The sequence below is a fragment of the Podarcis tiliguerta genome (assembly GCF_965153285.1).
Source record: "Podarcis tiliguerta genome assembly, chromosome: 8".
Classification (NCBI taxonomy): domain Eukaryota; kingdom Metazoa; phylum Chordata; class Lepidosauria; order Squamata; family Lacertidae; genus Podarcis; species Podarcis tiliguerta.
The window spans coordinates 23993833-24014358 of NC_139541.1; the positions used below are offsets into that span (position 1 = coordinate 23993833).

Consider the following 20526-nt stretch of genomic DNA (forward strand, 5'->3'; position numbering starts at 1 on the left):
GTTTGGGGCGGAACTGAATCTCAAAGTTTCTCAGATGTCTTATCTTTCCGTCCCTTGCTTCGATGTCTTGGAACAGGTGACAGTCTGCTAGAAACAATTTTGTCTCACTAGTAAAACATGTCTTCACCATTTCCCCCTCAGCCTAGGAAAAGGTGGGCAGTTTTTTAATGCACTAAAGATTTAATACTCCTTTCCAACTCCCAGAATTTCTGCAACATTCTTATCACAGCCCCCAAATTCTATTCCTTCCAGCAAGAGATTTATGGCCCAATTAAACTTTATCTTAGATTACATTCTGTCAGTAGTGCACAAAAATCTCAGTCTTTTTACTTGTCTGTTGTTTTTAAACGGAAGTGAGGGGAATTACTCTGTCTTTCCAACACAGACCTACTTGAGCTTCCCCCTCCTTTCTTCATTTCAGATCACATGGAGTTTCCATTTTTGTTTGTTGTTATCAATATTACTGCAGTGTCCTAAGGTCAACACACTTGGGAACAGCAGAGAACTGCATGCAACCGAGCCAGGCTTTCTCAAGAATTGTTTCATTTGCTGGCTCATACTTGGGATCATTGATCAAAGGTACCTTCGGGGTGCACCAGAGCAGCCTTTGCCAACCTGGTGCCTCCAGATGTTTAGAACTACGGCTCCCAGCAGCTCCAGGCAACAGTGCCCCTCATGTAGAAGGTTCCAATTTTCACTTTGGGCATCTCCAGGTACAGCTTGAAACCCTGGCAGGTAGACAGCACTGAGCTACGTGAAGCATAGGTCACAGTGCTTAAGGAAGCTTCCTGTATTTATTATGAGCATCGTAGCCTATTGGTAGACATCATCCTTTGCCTTCAGAAGGTCCTAGGTCCTTGGCATCTGCAGGCAGGGGCTGGGGAAGGCCTGAAATCCCAGAGAGCCTTTGCTTGTCTGTGTAAACAATCCTGAGTTACAGGAATCAATGGTCTGATTCAGTATAAGGCAGCTTTCTAAGCTCCTGTACAATTTGCTGCATCTTTCAGTTCCTTTGTGTATTTTCCCCGACACACACACAACACACCCTGACGTGCTTGTATCATGTATCAGGCAGCTTCTAATATTCCTAGCTTGGCCAAAGTTTTGTCTGCTTGGATTTGCATGTTTGTTTGATAAAGAGGCATCCATCCTCCACTCAGGGATGTAGCTCCTTGAGATGCTAGGGGGAATAAAATCCCTAGAACAAAATAAAGGTTATTGTGCATTGAACAAACAAAATTCTAACAAGAGGCGAAAATCCATAAGGCAGGGATTTGTCAGAGGCAGGGTCCAGAAAACAGAAACGATGCCTGAAAAATAGAAACAGGCAGAGCACATCTGAGGCCAGCACCGTCCTTTGTCATTCTGTTTTCTGGGGGAAGGGCCATAACTCAGTGAGAAGAGCCTTCTTTGCTTGTTGAACATCCCAGGTTCACTTTCCATCATCTCCAGGTGACAGACCCCTGCCTGAAACCTTGGGAGCCACTGCCAGTCAGTGGTAGGCAGTACTGAACTAGGTGGACAATAGCCATCCAATGTAGCATCCACACAGCCTCTGCAGTGTCTCCTTTCACCCCATCATCCCACCAGAAAAAGCATTCCCACCCCCCGGATTTCATTACGATTCAAAATTCCTCCAAGATGCTCTGGTCTTTCAATGCAACAACACAGCATTCGTCTTGCAGTTGATCTTCTTCTGATCATCTAATGATCCCCCCATCTCAGAAGGACTGCAGAGGCAGGCGGTTTGGCAGCTGGTGCTCTTTCTCCGCTCCCTGACGCCCACACATTGAGTGGGCCCAGTTATGTCGGATGAAAAGCGCCCCCGCGGATCAGTCACCGGAGAGATGCAATTTACCCTTTTGTGTGTAAGAGCAGGGAGATTGGCGGGGGAGTGCGTGTCTGTGTGCAGGAAGAAAGAACCGTCTTGGTTGGAGAAAGGGGTTTGCTTTCACCGCATCGGAGACAATAGAAGCAGAGGAGACGTAACTTGCTCAAGAAGTGGAACCAGCCCTTCTGTTTTCTAGCCAGGGCCTGAACCCGGGTGTTCAGTAGCCGGAAAGTGGGGGTGGGGGGAGCAATAAAACAGGGCTGCTTCTTTTTGCCTCAGTGTGATGTCAAAGCAACTTGGTGTGTCAGACTCCCCACACCGACAACTCTTTAAGTCTTAGGCTTCTTCAGACCACCGGCGTCAAAAGCCATTGTTTTCCTCACGCCATGCCCTGGAATGACGCTCAGTCTGGGGCCTTGTGGAGGATGGTTATCAGACTTGGGAGAAAAGGATAAAAGCTCTGCTTCTGCCGGATGCCCCTGAAGAGTTTCTCCTCCCACTGAAGAACTTAGGTGAACTTGTTCCCCTGTCTCCCAATTTCCGGGCTCACTAATAGGGATGGACAAATTTGCTCTTCCAGGGGCTTTTCCATTTCTCATTTTCCCCGCCCTGAAATACTGTCCTCCACCTTTCTGAAGTACTTTGTGATTGATTGACTTTTTTTTCTTATTACACACCCTCATGAAAATTGGTCAGCCATTTCGGTGCAAATGTCTCCTAATGAACACTTTTTTCTTTGTATACGGTTTTGATACGTACACACCTTCCCTCCCCAAATCAGGCCCTTAACATCATGCACATTGTTTGCATGCTGTTTTCAGGGATATTTGGATTTTTAGGCACTCCTGCCCTTAATAGGTGCACTTTTGCACACATTATTGGGCAGGAAAACTGCAAAATTTGGAGAAAGGTGAATTTCAAAGGATAGGTGTGTTTCAGTTTGCCTGTTGGTTCAAGAAGTGCAGATTAGACTGCTTCTCATTAAAATGCAAGTAACATAAAAGTTCTCCTCCATCCCACCTAACAGACTGAAGATGTTTGAGAGGCTTGTTTACATATAATTTTAAGAGTGGCTGTCACCAATATTTGAAAAAAAAATCTATCTCCTTGTTTTTTTCCTGGCTTGGCAAACATTTGGGCACTCTGACTGCTACAACGTCCTCTCTCTCACACAATTTCTCATATTATCCAAGCATCCCTCTTTACCAGGAATGCCCACTCCTTCCTGATCCCTGTCCAATGGCCACCACAGTATCATTATCAGGGCATTATCAAGACCAGGCATAGGTGAACTTGGCTCTCCAGATGTTTTGGGACTACAATTCCCGTCATCCCTGTCAACTGGTCCTGTTAGCTAGGGATGATGGGAGTTGTGCCTGATCAAGACACTCGGACTCAGTACGCAAGGGAGAAATGTGCTAAGAGAAAGGCACGCTTGGCAAATCCACACTGTGATCAACTCCTGCCCGGAAACCAATGTCTCCACTGTGGAAGGGTGTGTGCAGAATTGGCCTCCACAGTCACTTACGGACTCACTGTTAAAACAGGTTTATGGAAGACAATCTTACTCAGCTACGAGTGATCACCAAAGAAGAGAAGAAGAAGAAGATGATGATTATCAGAGCAAAAGGAGGGAAAGTGTATTGCTCCTTGGAGACATTGGATGGCTGTTGAGGTGCAACTCTGCTTGCTTAGAAGGCTCTGTGTGGTATTAAGACAGATATAGTGGGAGAGTCCAGATTCCTAAATTGTCTCTGTCCCTTTGATCTCTGTGCTGACCTGTTCTTTGAAGTCAAAGTGTCATTTAAGTTTCATTCTCTTTCCTCTTCCACCTCCTCTCACACTTTTCCTGGACTTGCAAGCGCCAAGGCCACGTTGCTTGTATCTTCCAAGAAAGAGGGGGCAATAGGAGCTTCTTTGTTTCTCCAACTAGTTAGTTAGCTAGGGCTATAGAACTCTTTCCAAATAAGAATGCGCTTCCTTTAATAAACATAAGCTTCCTTATCTTACACATAGTCCGAGTGCCTTCCAATTAAAGGTGTGCTCCAAGCAAGGATTCATTTTGCTAAAGGTAACCTCCTGCTGCTGCATACAAACACCAAATGCTGACAGGAGGAAAGGTCAGATAGAAATGCCATGAATATATAAATGTTCACAAAACGTTTGGACCAATCAGGGTTGGTCCAGCTGCAAAAGAAGGTTTCAAGAGTCTGTGGACCACTGGCTCATCTCCTTCCAGTCTGGATTGTATAAAATCTTGCCGGCTCACAAATTTTGCACAACCTTTAACTTATTTATTTTTTGCAGATCAGCCAAGTAGAGGCGGCGGGGGGGGGGGGGAGAGAGAGAGAGAGAAAGAGACAGAGCAAATGAGGGGATGGAATTTATGCGTCTTCAAAAGCTTGAGGTTCTCCGCTCTGAATCCCTGAGATGAAAGCAAGCATTTATAGGGCCATTAATTTGGCCATTGGACTTCTTTGAAAAAAGCAGTGGCAACTGCTCTCAGGGGACACATGGAGCAGCCTCATCTAAAACAACACTTCCCTGTTTTGCCGTGTGATTTATAGCAGAAGGGTTCACTCTCTTTTGCCTCTGAAAGCAGCTCCTGAACCATGGGCTGGTATGGAGAGGCAGAGGATTCTGAGGACTGCAGCATTGCAGACAACATTTTTTTTTTTTTTTAAGTAAGTGTGCTGTTTAGTGTACCCTGTTCCTGGAGCCCTAACACAGAGGAAGGAAGCAGCATAGGAATGAATCAAAATCAACAAAGCAGCTGTGGCACTTTCAATACATTTTAAAATACATTTATTGCATCATAAGCTTTCGGAAGGTTGGAGTTAGGAGTGAGCAGATTCACCACCCCAACACACACACAGTTCATAGGTTTGCTCTGTCTTGTGTTTCACTCCTCCTGAACTCTGTTTAATTGGAGCCATACTCTGCGGTTTCACTCATACATAAGGATGGAAGAATCTGTCTGTTTCAGCTTCTCTCAGTTTCTCATTCGTAAATTCAGTTTTCCACATTTCCACAGCAACATTTGCGATTCTTTGAAAAACGAAAAAGTCATCAGCATTTTTGTGCAGATTTCTCCTGATAATTGCATTTGTATGTATTTTCTCCTCAAAATAACACGTCTCCCCCCCCCAAAGCAATTTCCCCATATATAATACATTTTCTATGTTATGTTCACCAATGTTATTGGACTTTGGTATGCAGTGTGTGGACTGTGAATTTGGCTTAGAGATTGGACTTTACCTGTTGCAATCACACATAGGGATATGAGCCTTTGCTTAAAAATAAAACAAGAGTCTAGTCCTCATGTTTCTAAGGGCTGGTTTAAACAGGAAATTGTATTATATTGAGTCAGACCATTGGTCCATCAAATTCAGTAACCACATCGCTGACTGGCAGTGGCTCTCCAAAATTTCAGACAGGTCTCTCTCAGCCCTACCTGGAAATGTTGGGAATTGAACCTGGAAAATTTTGCATGCAAAGCATAAACTCTGCCAATGAGGTGTATTGTTTCCCACATTCTCCCATCTTTTATGCAGGGGAGCAGGCAGTGATTTGGGTTTTTAGGGCTTTCTAGTTCAATGCCAGTACATCAATTATTCCTAGAAACATGCTAAGCACCCATGAAGCTCTTTATTCTGCCGACTTTCCATAGCAGTGAGCAGCCTTGCGGCAATATTCTGCTCTAACCGAAATTTCCAAATGGCCTTCAAAGGCAGCTCCAGGTACAACTCATGGCAGTAGTCTGGCCTGAATATGTGGATAACGATGACCAGATCTCAGCACAAAGGTTTACCAGTACGTGTGATTGAAATCTGATTTGACAGACTTGTTCTTGCTCTGGGTTCCCAGATGATCAAATCTCTGAAGAAGGCGATGGCTCCTGTCATTAGCGACGTCTCCGTGGACTGGGTCTTCCCTGAAACAGCTGAAGTCTTAATCTCACCTGTCAGTGCCAGCTGCCTTTTCCCAGGGGACCGGTTGGTGGGCTACAGCATTGTCTGTGATACGTCCCTGTATGTTTCGAACCCCAGGCTGGTGAGTAACCCCCACAGTAAACCTTCTACTTAATATCATGCCATTGACGATATGCTTCCAGGATCTGGCTCCATCCTGTTCTTCCCCCATTATAGAAAAAAAAAATGGGGTTGACTTTTACAGCTCAACACTCCATCAAAGGACTCCATTATCAGTCAGAGATGAATGGCTGGAGACAAGATCCAGTGAAAGCAAGGTAGCTCTTATTTTTCTGTTGCAGCAGAGTTCCCCTCCACACCTTGCAAGGAGGCGAGGACCCAGAACGAAGGTGCGTGAGAACTTTTTAAGACTTTAGAAATCGCCCAGCCCCTTAACCAAAGACCACCCAAAAGCATCATAGACACATCACAGAAAGAGGCGGTCTACAACATAAATTTGAGTGTGGCTTTTCTCCTGTCTGTCAAGATAATGGTCACTGATTGCATTAACTGGCCAGTCTGGGCCATTCTTTTGAGATGATGAATACCTTAGTTATTTTCTAAAAACTGTTTATCTATCTATCTATTTATACTTTTCAAGTTTATACGTTTCACCAATTTTATACATTTCACTAATTTTACAATCATTTTGACATTTCAAAACTTGACTTCCTTCCCCCACTTTCTGCGGTTTTAATATCTTCTGCATATCCAAGTTCACTTAATTTGCTCATTTACTCATCTTCTTTAAATATATACTCTTATAAAACTGCAGGTTGTTACAATAATCCTGCCAATGATTTCATCTCTTTATAATTCATCTGTCAATATTCAACAAACCCTTTCCCTTTTTTTATTTAAACAATTGTTACAGTGGTACCTTGGGTTAAGTACTTAAATTGTTCCGGAGGTCCGTTCTTAACATGAAACTGTTCTTAACCTGAAGCACCACTTTAGCTAATGGGGCCTCCTGCTGCTGCCACGCTGCCGGAGCACGATTTCTGTTCTCATCCTGAAGCAAAGTTCTTAACCTGAGGTACTATTTCTGGGTTAGCAGAGTCTGTAACCTGAAGCGTATGTAATCCTGAAGCGTATGTAACCCGAGGTACCACTGTATCTTGATTTCATATTCTTCCTGTAAATTTTGCCATTTCTCCATAAGTTTTTATATCCGATCTTCCTTTGCTGGGACTTCTGTTCTTTTCCATTTGGGGCAAGTAAATACCTTAGTTCTTGAATCCAGGTCACAGCCCTACCCTGTTCAGCTGAGATTCCTGCATTGCAAGGGGTTGGACTAGATGACCCTTGGGGTCCCTTCCAACACTACAATTCTTTGATTCCGTGTAGAAGGCATTATACAAACTCAGTGCCATGAGAACCAGGAGATCCACTCCCAATTACAGCAGGCAAGGCCGAACTCAATGAGGCAATGTTTCAGCCATGTAAGGTGGCATCTTTTATTGATGGTCACCCTCGCCTGAGAAATCAGACCCGGGAGAAAAAAAGACAGTTTGCTGAGATGGGGAAAATGACTGCATCAATCAGGAGCTGCTCCAATCAAAAATTCTACACAGAATGGGAATGCATAGGGGAATACAGGAAGAAATATGGTGTTAAAGCAGAACTCTTAATAGGCAATTGTTAAGCGTGTAAGGACAAAAGAAGTAATTATAATTTAACAGTTTCCATGTTATTCTATTTTGTTAAAGCAACTAGAAAAAAATATTATGACGGGAAGATCTCACACAGGTGAAGGGAAGCTGTGGGGAGGAGGGGAGGGTTAGGTTGAATTTGAGAAATAAAATAATATATGGGACAGCAAAGGATATAATAGATTCTTATAGAATAGTAATATATTGTAACCAGAATAGAAGTTCAAAAGGGGAAGTAAATGTATTTTTAGTATTTTCATTATTGTAACAGTTATTATTATTTCTTATCAGTAGAAGGCAATGTTAATTTAGGCTTCTTCGTTTTGCTATCTGTATAACTTTCTTAAGAGGGATGCAGGTGGCGCTGTGGGTTAAACCACAGAGCCTAGGACTTGCCGATCAGAAGGTCGGCGGTTCGAATCTCCGCGATGGGGTGAGCTCCCGTTGCTCGGTCCCTGCTCCTGCCAACTTAGCAGTTCAAAAGCACGTCAAAGTGCAAGTAGATAAATAGGTACCACTCCGGCGGGAAGGTAAACGGCGTTTCTGTGTGCTGCTCTGGTTCACCAGAAGCCACTTAGTCATGCTGGCCAATAAAGCGAGATGAGCGCTGCAACCCCAGAGTTGGTCACGACTGGACCTAATGGTCAGGGGTCCCTTTACCTTTACCTTTATAACTTTCTTAAGTCAAGAAGAAGAAGAAGAAGAAGAAGAAGAAGAAAAGACAGCAAGTGGAGAAGGGCTGTAGCTTATCATTAGAGCATCTGCTTTGTGTGCAGAAGGTCCCATGTTTAATTCCAGGTAGGACTGAGAGAGAAGCCTCTCTGAAACCCTGGTCGGCTGCTGCCAGTCTGTGTAGACAGCAACGAGACAGATGGACCAAATGGTCTGGGTCAGTATCAGGTAGCTTTGCAGCGGGAGCTGAACGTTCCTTTTGAACCAGTTTCCTTCCTCACTTTCCTCTCTCCCCTAGGATCTGAGATCCCACAGCTAATTCTCTCCTGGTCTCCTCGCTGGCCCAAATAGGACTAATTTAGCCAGCTAGCCCTGGTGATCATCTAATGTTTATTGGATGGATTTCCCCCCCTAAACTGATTTTTGAATTCTGAATTTATTGTTATTCACGTTACTGTATTTTATGCTGTTTTTTGTTGCATCAAGTGTTTTAAATTTGTTGTTAGCCGCCCTGAGCCCGGTTTTCTGAACCGGGAAGGGTGGGGTATAAATAAATTATTATTATTATTATTATTATTATTATTATTATTATTATTATTATTAGGACAAGAGGCGACGCTACAGCATGTTGCATTCCCAAGAGTCTGGCAGCTCCGTTTTCTTCCACTCACAAGAAGAAGGAGGTGGCTCGGATGTCTGGGGCTGCCTCAAGGATTCAGAAACCGGGTTGCCTTCAGAGAGGACCCCTGAACTCCTGGGGGTTGGCGGAGACCTGGGAAGTGAATCGGAAGTGGACTCTGGTCAGTTTCCTCTCCTTCAGCTCTTTGGATGTCATTCATACATGTAAAAGGGGAAAAGAAGATTTTCTCCTTTACTGTTCCTAAACGTTCCTTTCCCAGATGTTTTGCTCCGTTTTCCACGTTTCCAGATCAAGTTTGGCGGTGTGGCGGCGACCTCATGAAAATTCATTAGCGTCCTTGTGCAAGTTTATTCGCATGCTTTTATGCGATTTTGCCTAATTCACACATCTTTTGCGAAGCAACTTTTCCTAATACGTGCATTATATTCACGAGCGTGTGCATTTCCCCCATACATATTCATTTTTTAAAATTATTATTTTCGTATGCAATGTTTGGTTGGAGATCTCCATTGCAGAATTCAGAGAAGGGCTCATTTTGAAGGATAGCCGTGCTTCAGTCTGTGTATTGGTTCAGGAAGTGTGAATTAGGTAGGTTCACCTTTAAATGAAAATGGAATTGTCTTTCTGCCAAGTCCTTGGGAAAGAAGCCACCTTATTTTGGTTCCTTTTGCATGTCGCTTTACAGCTCACAATGACGCAAAGTGCAGGGGCTCATTCTGGAAAGGCATTTTTACCTGGTGCACTAAAGCACCACACTTTAGATGAAATCCAGGGTGGCAAAGTGGTTAGAGCGCTGGGCTAGGACTTGGGAGAGACCCGGGTTCAAATCCCCACTCATCCATGAAGCACATTGGGTGACCTTGGACCAGTAACCATCTCTAGGGCTAACCTACTTCACAGGATTGTGAGAGTCAAATGGAGAGGGAGAGAACCACAGATACTACCTTAGGCTCCTTGAAGGATTATTCCACGACAAATCACCTGGTGCCATGTGCTCTCATGACTCAGATTTTCTTCAAATTTTTTTAATGTGTAGATACCCATGAGAGAACCTCAGATTAATTTTAAAAGATATTTTGGTCCAAAATTGGGCGCAGGAGAATTTTTTAAAAATTTTGATTTTTGAGCAATTTAGGCTAATGCAATTTCTGCGTCAGTTTAGAAAAAAACTCCTGTCTCGCTTATTTTTCAACCAACTGGGCTTATTTGGGTATCAAAATCAAACAAATTTTTTAAAAATTCTTGAAGGAAATCTGAGTCGTGAGAGCACGGTCGAGTATTAAAATCAGGTGTTTTGATGTGGAATGACCCTGCCAACCTAGCAGTTCGAAAGCACGCCAGTGCAAGTAGATAAATAGGTACTGCTGCGGTGGGAAGGTAAATGGCATTTCTGCATGCTCTGGTTTCTGTATTGGTGTTCTGTTGCGCCAGAAGCGTTTTAATCATGTTGACCACATGACCCAGAAAGCTGTCTGTGGACAAACGCTGGCTCCCTTGGCCTGAAAAGTGAGATGAGCACCACCACACCATAGTCACCTTTGACTGGACTTAACCATCCAGGAGTCCTTTACCTTTACCTCTTTTATGGTCCACAGTCTGCAGCCGCTCATGTATCCACCCCTGTCACAAGACAGGTGACCTCAGTGGCCAGGTGTACCTTTTACCAGCCTTTTTATTAGTTGACTGATTTTATTTCTCAAGGGAGCTGCAGCTTTGAGGAGAACTTTGCCTATTAAACTTCCCCCTGCCCCCCCCCCTGTCTATATTGCTATGTAAAATAGAGTTGAATCCAAGGCTGGTCCTACTCAAAGTAGGTCAATTGAAGTTAATGGGCATGGCTAACTTAGGTTCAGGGACGCGGGTGGTGCTGTGGGTAAAAGCCTCAGCGCCTAGGACTTGCCAATCGAAAGGTCGGCGGTTCGAATCCCCGCGGCGGGGTGCGCTCCCGTTGCTCGGTCCCAGCGCCTGCCAACCTAGCAGTTCGAAAGCACCCCCGGGTGCAAGTAGATAGCGGGAAGGTAAACGGCATTCCGTGTGCTGCGCTGGCTCGCCAGATGCAGCTTGTCACGCTGGCCACGTGACCTGGAAGTGTCTGCGGACAGCGCTGGCTCCCGGCCTATAGAGTGAGATGAGCGCACAACCCTAGAGTCTGTCAAGACTGGCCCGTACGGGCAGGGGTACCTTTACCTTTACCTTTAACTTAGGTTCATTAATTTCAGTGGGCCTAGTCTAAGTCGGATTTAGTTGCATACAACCTACTGGCGTTTTGTCTTCCCAGGAGTGGACGCGACAACAGCTCCATCACGGCGTAGGGCGTACAGCACCAATCAAATTGCTGACCACGAACCATTCCGGAAGGTTCCCACAGCCAGCGACCCCAGCTCTGCCCTCATTAAGAATCCGCTTCGGAAGGCCCAGCTGCAGGATCTCACCCAACTCAGCCCAGAACCGCCGTTGTGGCAGGTTGAGTTTCAGGTAAGTTTCCTTGCACTTTGAGTAAAATATACATTGGAAGGGTGTCCCTGGAGCTGCTTATCTGCGTGCCTTTTTGTTGTTTTCTAATGGGTGTGTCAAAAGCTTATTTGCCACACCTCCGAGAGGTCAGCACACCAGGGCAAGTGGCTCAAGCTATCTCCCACTATGGTAGACTCTTTCCCCACAGGAAGTCAAAACAGATCTTTAATGGGGAAATATGTCTGTAGATGGGAATGCAAGGGGTGTTCATAAGGAAATGACGATACCGTATTTTTCACTCTATAGGACGCACTGGACCATAGGAGGGGAAGAATGGGGGGGGGGAATCTGCCCCTCCCTGCGCAGCGCCCCTTCAGCAAAGCGGCAGGAGAAACGGAGCCCCTTCCATTTCTCCTCCCACTTTGCTGAAGGGGCGCTGCGCAGAGAGGGAAAACTGTGCAGCGCCTCTCCAGCGAAGCGAAGCCTGGAGAGCAAGAGGGATCGGTGTGCACCGACCCCTCTCACTCTCCAGGCTTCAGGCGGCTTTCAGCAAGCCTTCGGAGTGCAGCGGGAACTCCTGCTGCGCTCTGAAGGCTTGCGGATAGCTGCCTAAAGCCCCCAGAGCACAGTGGGAGTTCCCGCTGCACTCCGGGGGCTTCGGGTAGCTTCAGCGAAAGCAACGCGAAGCCTCCAGAGTGCGGGGGGAGCTCTCCCTCTGCGCTTCTGAGGCTTTGCATTGCTATCACTGAAGCCAAGGAGCCTGCATTCACTCCATAAGACGCACACACATTTCCCCTTAATTTTTGAAGGGGAAAAGGTGTGTCTTATAGAGCAAAAAACACGGTACCTTTCTCCTGAATGCAGAACAGGAGCAATCAGAAGATAGACCACAATCTCCTTGAAAATCTCTGAATGTAAGAAGAGTTTGCTAGATCAGGCCAATGGGCCAGGATCCTGTTCTCACAGTAGCCAAGCAGATCCTCCCAATGGGAAGCACCACAAGCAGGAGGAGAGGGCAACAACACAGCACTCTCCCCAACTGCGATTCCCAGCAACTGAAATCCACTTGTCAAACTCACACATTCCTAAACAACATGCAAACCAAAACACAGCTATCCTTAAAAAAAAAAGAATTAAAAAAGTGAACCTAGGAATGGAGTGTGACCCTCTCAGTACTACGTATATGAATCCCTAATCCCCACTCCATCCTAAGAAAGAGCCTTGTTTAAAACACACAGAACGCCACAGAACATCACAGAGGTTCCAGCTGTGGTTACCAAGCAACTGAGCCCTGGTATCATACACCTAATCTTCCTCTCTGTAATTAAAGCAGCTGGCTGGCTGAAGCTCGTATATTTTGCTTTGTCTACCTCGCAAGAGGTCAACGAAACCTTTCCAATAAGTGGAGCAGCATAGATCACTCTAGACATGACGTTCAGAGGAGCCAGGGTGCCGGTCCGTTGGCTCTATAAACCATCAAGAGTCCTTGTAGCACCTTGAAGATTAACTGTGGTTGGAATCATTGTGGAGAGCCGCTAGCTTCACTGGGTACTTAACTGAAGCGCATTGACGAAGTGAGCTTGAAAGCTTATGCTGTAAGGAGTAAGTCTTTGAGGCAGTGTGAGACTCTCTCTTGCTCAAACACAGCATGATTAAGAATAGATGAGCATCAGAGGCCTGCTGGATCAGACCAAGAGCTGATCTAGTCCAGCATCCCGTTGTCCCAGTGGCCAACCAGGTGCCTGCAGCAAACCAGGAAGCAGGATTCGAGCACAAGAGCACTATCCCTTCTGGGGTTTCCAGCAACTGGTATTCAGAAATATTAAAGGTAAAGGGACCCCTGACCATTAGGTCCAGTCGTGGCCAACTCTGTGGTTGCGGCGCTCATCTCTCTTTATTGGCCGAGGGAGCCAGCGTACAGCTTCTGGGTCATGTGGCCAGCATGACCAAGCCGCTTCTGGCGAACCAGAACAGCGCACGGAAACGCCGTTTACCTTCCCGCCGGAGCAGTACCTATTTATCTACTTGCACTTTGACGTGCTTTTGAACTGCTAGGTTGGCAGGAGCAGGGACCAAGCAATGGGAGCTCACCCCATCACGGGGATTCGAACCGCCGACCATCTGATCGGCAAGTCCTAGGCTCTGTGGTTTAACCCTGTTTGTGTGCTGTCTTTAATTACAGTGTGGAAGCTGTTGTTTGGACACAGGTTTAGCTTGCTGTAAGATGCCTGCTCAGGGATGCCAACTTGAATAAAATATGGGGGGGGGGCAAGTAAGCCCTGTCCTGTATAATAGATCACAAGACACGGCATATGCACACCATTTGAATGGCAATGCCCATCAACTTATATTTTAGGGAACTCGGTCCCTAGGAGTTGGCCCCAATATGCCTGCTCTCTGTACCATTTTTTAAATAGATGCTTCTAAACTTCTCCCCAGATTTTTGAGTTCTTAATGGCCTTGTCTCATGCTCCACAGACTGAGCTATAATGCCCAATTATTCTTGACTGAGGCTGATGGGCATCGAGAGCCCAACAATATCTAGAGGGCTACTACAAGCCAACAGACCAGTTTGCAATCTGAGGAATATTAGCAGTGGTCTACCTAACTGAGCAGAAATCAGACTTACTGAGCTGGAGAATGGGAAACCCTTTGAAAGTAGAAAATCTTATTTAGGGCTTGTGGCTCTGTGTGTCTGTCTGTGTGTAAATGTTTGGCTTTGGTGTGGCTGGAATGAAGCCTGCTGCACAAAGGAAAGAGTCTCATCTGCTGCTGCTCCTCTGACTTTTGCCTCAATCCCCACCGATGCAGCGCCAAAAGGTTTGCCCCAGAGCAAATGCAGCCCTTGAGCCAAAAACCTTCCCTTCGCTTGCTGCATGTGGACCCCATTTCTGACCACTCTTGTCGCTCAGTGGCATAGCGTGGGTTGCCAGCACCCAGGGAAGGATGGAGTACACACGTGCATTCAACTGCCTAATGACATCCACATTACCCAGGAGATCACAACTGCAGAGATAAGAAAAGAAGAGTCATTTCATTGCCTGGAGAGGTCATTTCCTGGTTCACATGGAGAGGTCATTTTCAACAGAGCCACATAAGCATGCAGTTGAATTGACGCAGCATGGGGTGTTGAAATTTTGCACTCCCTAACAATTTTCTGCCCAGGGCAACTGCCCCTGTGGCCCCCAAACACTACACCACTGTTGCCACTGTTATCTCAGAACCAGCTGTTCCTCCTGAGCGATGCCCTTGTTCCCCTGGAGTGTGTTTGGGTGGGAGTATGCACGGGATGCTACCTCTCCTCTCCTGACCTTTCAGTCTTCTCAGGCTTTCGCTGCCAGCCCTCAAATATCTACCCCAAGAATACGGGGGGTCGGAGCAAGGCGGCCCTCCCTGCTGCAGCAGAGTCGTCTCTCCTTCTGCCACAACCCAGAATCGCCACAGCAGCACATCAGCCTTGCACAGACTGGGAAGAACTTTGGGCCATTTGAGACCGACTCCCTCGCAGGGTCCATTTTTTCAGAGAGCCGGAGCCCGGGGGATCTGGGTAAGCAATCCAAATCACTAGGCCCTAAGGAGGCTCAGCTTGGTCAGAATTGAGTATACACTTCCAGAGTTAACACTAAGTACATTACTTCTGGCAAATGAGCCACCGTGGCTGCTAGAGGACCATGGAAATTTGTGTTGGTTGCCAGATGTGAAATATATCAGCATTATTTACTGCTCTCCTTGCCCCGTTGCTAGTTGAAAATATTGAGTTAGACAGACTAATGATCTGGCTTTTCAAGTAGCTTCATATATCACTCCCTCTAATAGCAAACTCAGCTGGTGAGTGCTAACAGGATTGTAGCTGAAACAGCACCACTGGGGAGCAAGAGGGAAGCATTGGGAATAGTGTGGGGGAATCCAGAAGATTACAGAAGTACAAAAAAGATTTAGGGGGAGAATCATAGAATTGGAAGGGACCCTGAAAATCATCTAGCCCAACCCCTGCACTGCAGGAATATGCAGCTGTCCCATACAGGGATCGAACCTGCAACCTTGGAGTTATCAGCACCACAAAGAGGGCACCAACCCCTCTCCAGCCCAGTGGGGACTGAGCATGCTTAATAGACATGGAATAAAGGTAAAGGGACCCCTGACCGTTAAGTCCAGTCGCGGACAACTCTGGGGTTGCAGCGCTCATCTTGCTTTACTTGCCAAGGGAGCCGATGTGGCCAGCATGACTAAGCCACTTCTAGCGAACCAGAGCAGTGCACGGAAATGCTGTTTACCTTCCCGCTGGAGCGATACCTATTTATCTACTTGCACTTTGACGTGCTTTCGAACTGCTAGGTTGGCAGGAGCAGGGACCGAGCAATGGGAACTCACCCTGTTGTGGGGATTCGAACCGCCGACCTTCTGATCTGCAAGCTCTAGGCTCTGTGGTTTAGACCACAGCACCAATCAAAGGGGAGGGGGGAAAGGAATGGAGCAGCTTGGAAGAAGGGCATGGCTGGCTGAGTGGAAACCTGAACAAGACATTTTGTTGCAAGTCCCACAGGTATCACATAATTGCTTGCATGTCTCTCCCTGGCAGATGTTGCCCAGCACCCATCCTTCCTCTTTGAAACGGAGACTTCATCGGATTGGGAATCCCACGACCTAGAGATTGGCTCAGCTGGCGGTAGCTGGCGGCACTCTCCAAGATCCACCTGCAAGGCGGTGGTGAAAGGGCTGCGGAACAATGAAGTGGTCCAGTGGGAGGTGCTGTTTGACATCGCCCCACTTTTCCGAGGTCGGGAGGGCAAGAGGAACGACGAAGATGATCTCTGGAGCGAGACCTTCCACCACCTGGCTGCCAAGTCCATCGTCCGGGACTTTGAGCAGCTTGCAGAGAGGGAATGTGAAATTGAGCACGGTAACTTGCATTGATAGCTTCAATGAAAGTGCTACTCTTTGCAGGGGTGGTGGAAGATGGAGTTACCCCAGTAAGCCAGACCATGTTTTAACATGCTGTAGATATAACTTGGGGCCCTGTCCAGACATCATCATCATAATCATTATTAAAAATTATATACTGCCCTTCATCTGCAGATCTCAGTATAGTATAGGTATAGTATAGTATAGTAAAGGTAAAGGGACCACTGACCATTAGGTCCAGTCGCAGACGACTCTGGGGTTGCGGCGCTCATCTCGCTTTATTGGCCGAGGGAGCCGGTGTACAGCTTCCGGGTCATGTGGCCAGCATGACTAAGCCGCTTCTGGCGAACCAGAGCAGCACACGGAAACGCTGTTTACCTTCCCGCCGGAGCAGTATCTATTTATCTACTTGCACTTTGACGTGCTTTCGAACTGCTAGGTGGGCAGGAGCAGGGACCGAGCAACAGGAGCTCACCCCGTTGTGGGGATTCGAACCACCAACCTTCTGATCGGCAAGCCCTAGGCACTGTGGGTTAACCCACAGCGCCACCCGTGTCCCAAAATACATTATAAAAGCACAAAATACATTTTAAAAAAACAACAACCCACAAATCAGTAACCCCCTCTCCCCACCCGCTCCCACAAGCACATGTAAAAGGAGTATAGGATGTTAATCAGCCCAAGGCCTGGTTGAAGAGGAACGTTTTTGCCTGGCGCCTAAAGGTGTATAATGAAGGCACCAGGTGAGCCTCCCTAGGGAGAGCATTCCACAAATGGGGAGCCACTGCAGAAAAGGCCCTTTCTTGTGTTGCCACCCTCCGGATCTCTGGTGGAGGAGGCACATGAAGGAGGGCCTTGGATGATGATCTTGTTGTAAATAAAATATGCTCTTTTCCCTTATGGGGTATCCAAGAGCCAATGTAGAGTCCTTACATAGGTTCCCTATTGGTAGGAGAAAATAACAGAGGCCAACCAGAGAATATTGAGAAGCAAAGCAGCTAGTAAGCTTGATCTTTATTGATCTGTTGCAACAGGGTGCTCCTCTCACCCGCAGGAGAGGAGGAACAACCCAGAACAATGGTGCGCAAGGCCTTATAAAGACTTTTGAAATTGCCACCCTGTAGAGCAAGACCACCCCCAAAACATCTACATACCTAAGACCACCCCTCAGATACCTCCCAGCTACATCACAGAAATTTTAATATTGTTTTTCTCCTGTTGTTGTTTTATCTCCTGTCTAGCAGGTTACTTGATTGGATTTCCTGAGGAGCCTGGCCAGTCTTTTGTAATGATAAGGTTCACACCCTTATTCAAACATAGACATACCCTTATTTTGACCTTGCAGAGAAAGGATTTGGTCAGTTTAGGAATCAAAATGGTTCCAGGTTGGCTTTCCTGTGCTAATCTATGTACGTGCTGTTATGAACATTACCATATATCTAAGACCATAAAATTCCTATCACAATCTCAAGGTCCAGGGAGGTTCATAAGGATGTCTTTCTTACTGTGCCGTCAGATTGGATCTGTAGGAAGCAAACTTCTCTATCTCTGGGGGGGAAAAGATTGACTATCTCTACCCGGCACTTTTTATCCAACAGGCTCCGGCCGGCGGTACCAGGTGAATGCCGTGCACACCAGCAAAGCCTGCAATGTGATCAGCAAATACACGGCCTTTCTGCCCGCAGACCTGAGCAACAATAGCTACTTACCGACGGTTGTGGAATATCCCAATGCAGGTAGAGCACAAAGCCGGAGCACAAGGATTGTGGGCAAGGGTTATGTCCTATGCTCCCGTGGACTAGAAATGTAGGAGGCTGTCTTGTTCAGAATCAGGCTTTGGAGCCATCTCATGCAGGGTTGCCTGCAATGGGTGTAGCCAGGATTTTTCTTGTGGGGGGGGCAAATCTTTTGTTAGGGGGGACACCTCAGTTAGCACCTGCCCACCCACCCACTCAGCTACACCCATGCTACCTATCTTTTAAAAGACATCTGAAGGCAGTCCTGTTTAATGTTTAATGCTGTACTGTGTTTTTAATATTCGGTTCGGAGCTGCCCAGAGTGGCTGGGGAAACCCAGCTAGATGGGCGGGCCATTATTATTATTATTATTATTATTATTATTATTATTTTATTTTATTTTACCTGCATTCCCTTGTGAGAAGCTTCCCAGGATCCCCATGCCAGCAGTAGGCAAACATGGGTGGAGAAATTGTTGTAAACAGCTCCATTTGGGGGGGGGGTGTGTGTTTCATTTTCATTGGGTTAGAAGACATGTCCACCCCCCTCCCAGACCCTCAAAATTGACAGTTCTAACTCTACAATGATTTGTTCCAAGGTCCAGCCCTGAAACCAGGCAGCCAACGGAATTCAGGTTCTGAGAACCGGCGGCACAGAACGCTCTCCTCTGGGCTGGGACGCATCCAGTCAACCTGTGGTCAAGATTCAGCAGGTGACCAATTGCATGGCATGAGTAAGATAACAGCATTCCCGTAGGTTTCTTTTCTAGGTTTTCTTTTTCTTTTTCTAAAATAAATTTGATTTTTCAGTTTTCACAATATGACCAAGACACAGAAATTTGCAGACACAAATTATGAATACAATTCCATATTTGACTCCCCCCCCCCCTTTTGTGGTTCCTTTTCTACTTTAGGTTTTTAACACTGCATATTCCACTTTACTCCATTTTAAAGCTATTCTTCCTTTTACCTTAGTAATATTCTGAACTGCTTGATTTAAGTTACCGGTAATCCTACTAATGAACTTATTTGCATGCCAGAACTTTTCAGATATTCTACAAATTTTCCTCATTTTTAAAATAATAAAACACCACTCTTAGTTTCTTATTACATCCATCAGTTTTGCCATTTCGGCATAATCCATCCGTTTAATCAGCTACTCTTCCTTAGTTGGTATAGCATCTTTTTACACTTCTGGGCGAACACCATTCTGGCTATGGTTGTGGCATACAAGAACAAAATTTAAAAGTCCTTTGGAATCTCTTTATTTGCAATTGTTAAAAGAAAAACTTCTGGGTTGTTTTTTTAAACTAAAGTAGGTTTCTTTTTTAAAAGGCATAGATTTATTTTTATTTTTTTAAAAAACCCATCTGAATTCTCCCCAGGATTTAAAGGGTCTGTTTTTATTCTAATAGCAAGAAGCTGGTGAAATTAGAACGGTACCTAAGTTTCTTGAGGGTTTCCTTCCAGGATCGGTTCCAGGGACTGGATGTTGACCCCCCGCTTAGGGTTATGGGCCTTGCAATACCTGCCACCAGCCCTGCTGACCCCCCCTCTCCCCACCTTATCAGCATGCAATGAGCAGATGGTTCACCTAAAATTGTAATTGCACTGAAGAGTGGCGGACTTGGGTACCATTGCACCCTGTGCGAGCCCAAACTTTGGTGCAACCCCCCGAGTCCTCACACTGCCTTCCCAAAGGCAGGTAAGGAAGCACCTGGCTTTGAGAAGTAGGTGTGAGGCTCTGGCAGGGTCCTGGAGCCCCCCCTTCTCTTCCGGAAAGCTGGGAAGGCACCAAGGAGGACTCTAGGGAAGGAGGACTCTAGGACCCTGGCAGAGCTTCACAGATGCCCCTGCACTGAGCAACCCAATCCCTGCTGTCAGGTTTGCAGGTGGTTGCTCGCGAGTAAACAGCCAGGACTCCGACCCGTCTTTTACAGCTTTTATTTTAGTGCAAACTATGTACAGTGCAGGGACGCGGGTGGCGCTGTGGGTTAAACCACAGAGCCTAGGACTTGCCGATCAGAAGGTCGGCGGTTCGAATCCCCACGACAGGGTAAGCTCCCGTTGCTCGGTCCCTGCTCCTGCCAACCTAGCAGTTTGAAAGCATGTCAAAGTGCAAGTAGCTAAATAGGTACCGCTCTGGCAGGAAGGTAAATGGCGGCTTAGTCATGCTGGCCACATGACCCGGAAGCTGTACGCCGGCTCCCCCGGCCAATAAAGCAAGATGAGCGCCGCAACCCCAGAGCCAGCCACGACTGGACCTAATGGTCAGGGGTCCCTTTACCTTTATCTTTTATGTACAGTGCAGAAATCCAAAGTTTTTGTCTCAGTCACTTGCAGATTCTGGGAGTGGCCTCTTCGGGTTCTCCCCCCAGCATAAGAACTTAGACACCCCAAATCTCCGCCTCCCCTCCTTACGTTTCATCCCTCTTCGAAAACTGAGCTACGGAAGCGGCATCTGTGTTTCCTGACCAGCCTGGTTGAGCGGAGTGCTTGGGCTCTCAGTAGCCTCAGTGAGCCTTTCCCTCGCTTCGCCCCTCCGTCCCCCCTCTGCTTCACTTGGGGCAGGGGTCTCTGCACTGCCTGACAAAGAGCTGCTTCTGAGCGACGTCAGAGGCTCCCTGTATTCTTGTGCCCTACGCCCCCTTTCGATGGCAGTTCCCTGA

The 20526-nt window shown here is 46.6% G+C and overlaps 1 protein-coding gene across 4 annotated transcripts in view; it reads left to right on the forward strand.

The window, feature by feature from the left end:
• The window catches only part of VWA5B1 (von Willebrand factor A domain containing 5B1), a 72138-nt gene that overhangs the window by 46465 nt on the left and 5147 nt on the right, over window positions 1-20526 (forward strand). For all 4 annotated transcript variants that reach the window (XM_083452054.1, XM_083452055.1, XM_083452056.1 and 1 more), the window contains 7 exons: window positions 5699-5884; window positions 8731-8926; window positions 11045-11241; window positions 14539-14767; window positions 15800-16120; window positions 17721-17858; window positions 18457-18570. In XM_083452054.1, coding sequence (XP_083308180.1) covers window positions 5699-5884; window positions 8731-8926; window positions 11045-11241; window positions 14539-14767; window positions 15800-16120; window positions 17721-17858; window positions 18457-18570 — 1381 coding nt within the window. The remainder of the gene's footprint in view (window positions 1-5698; window positions 5885-8730; window positions 8927-11044; window positions 11242-14538; window positions 14768-15799; window positions 16121-17720; window positions 17859-18456; window positions 18571-20526) is intronic.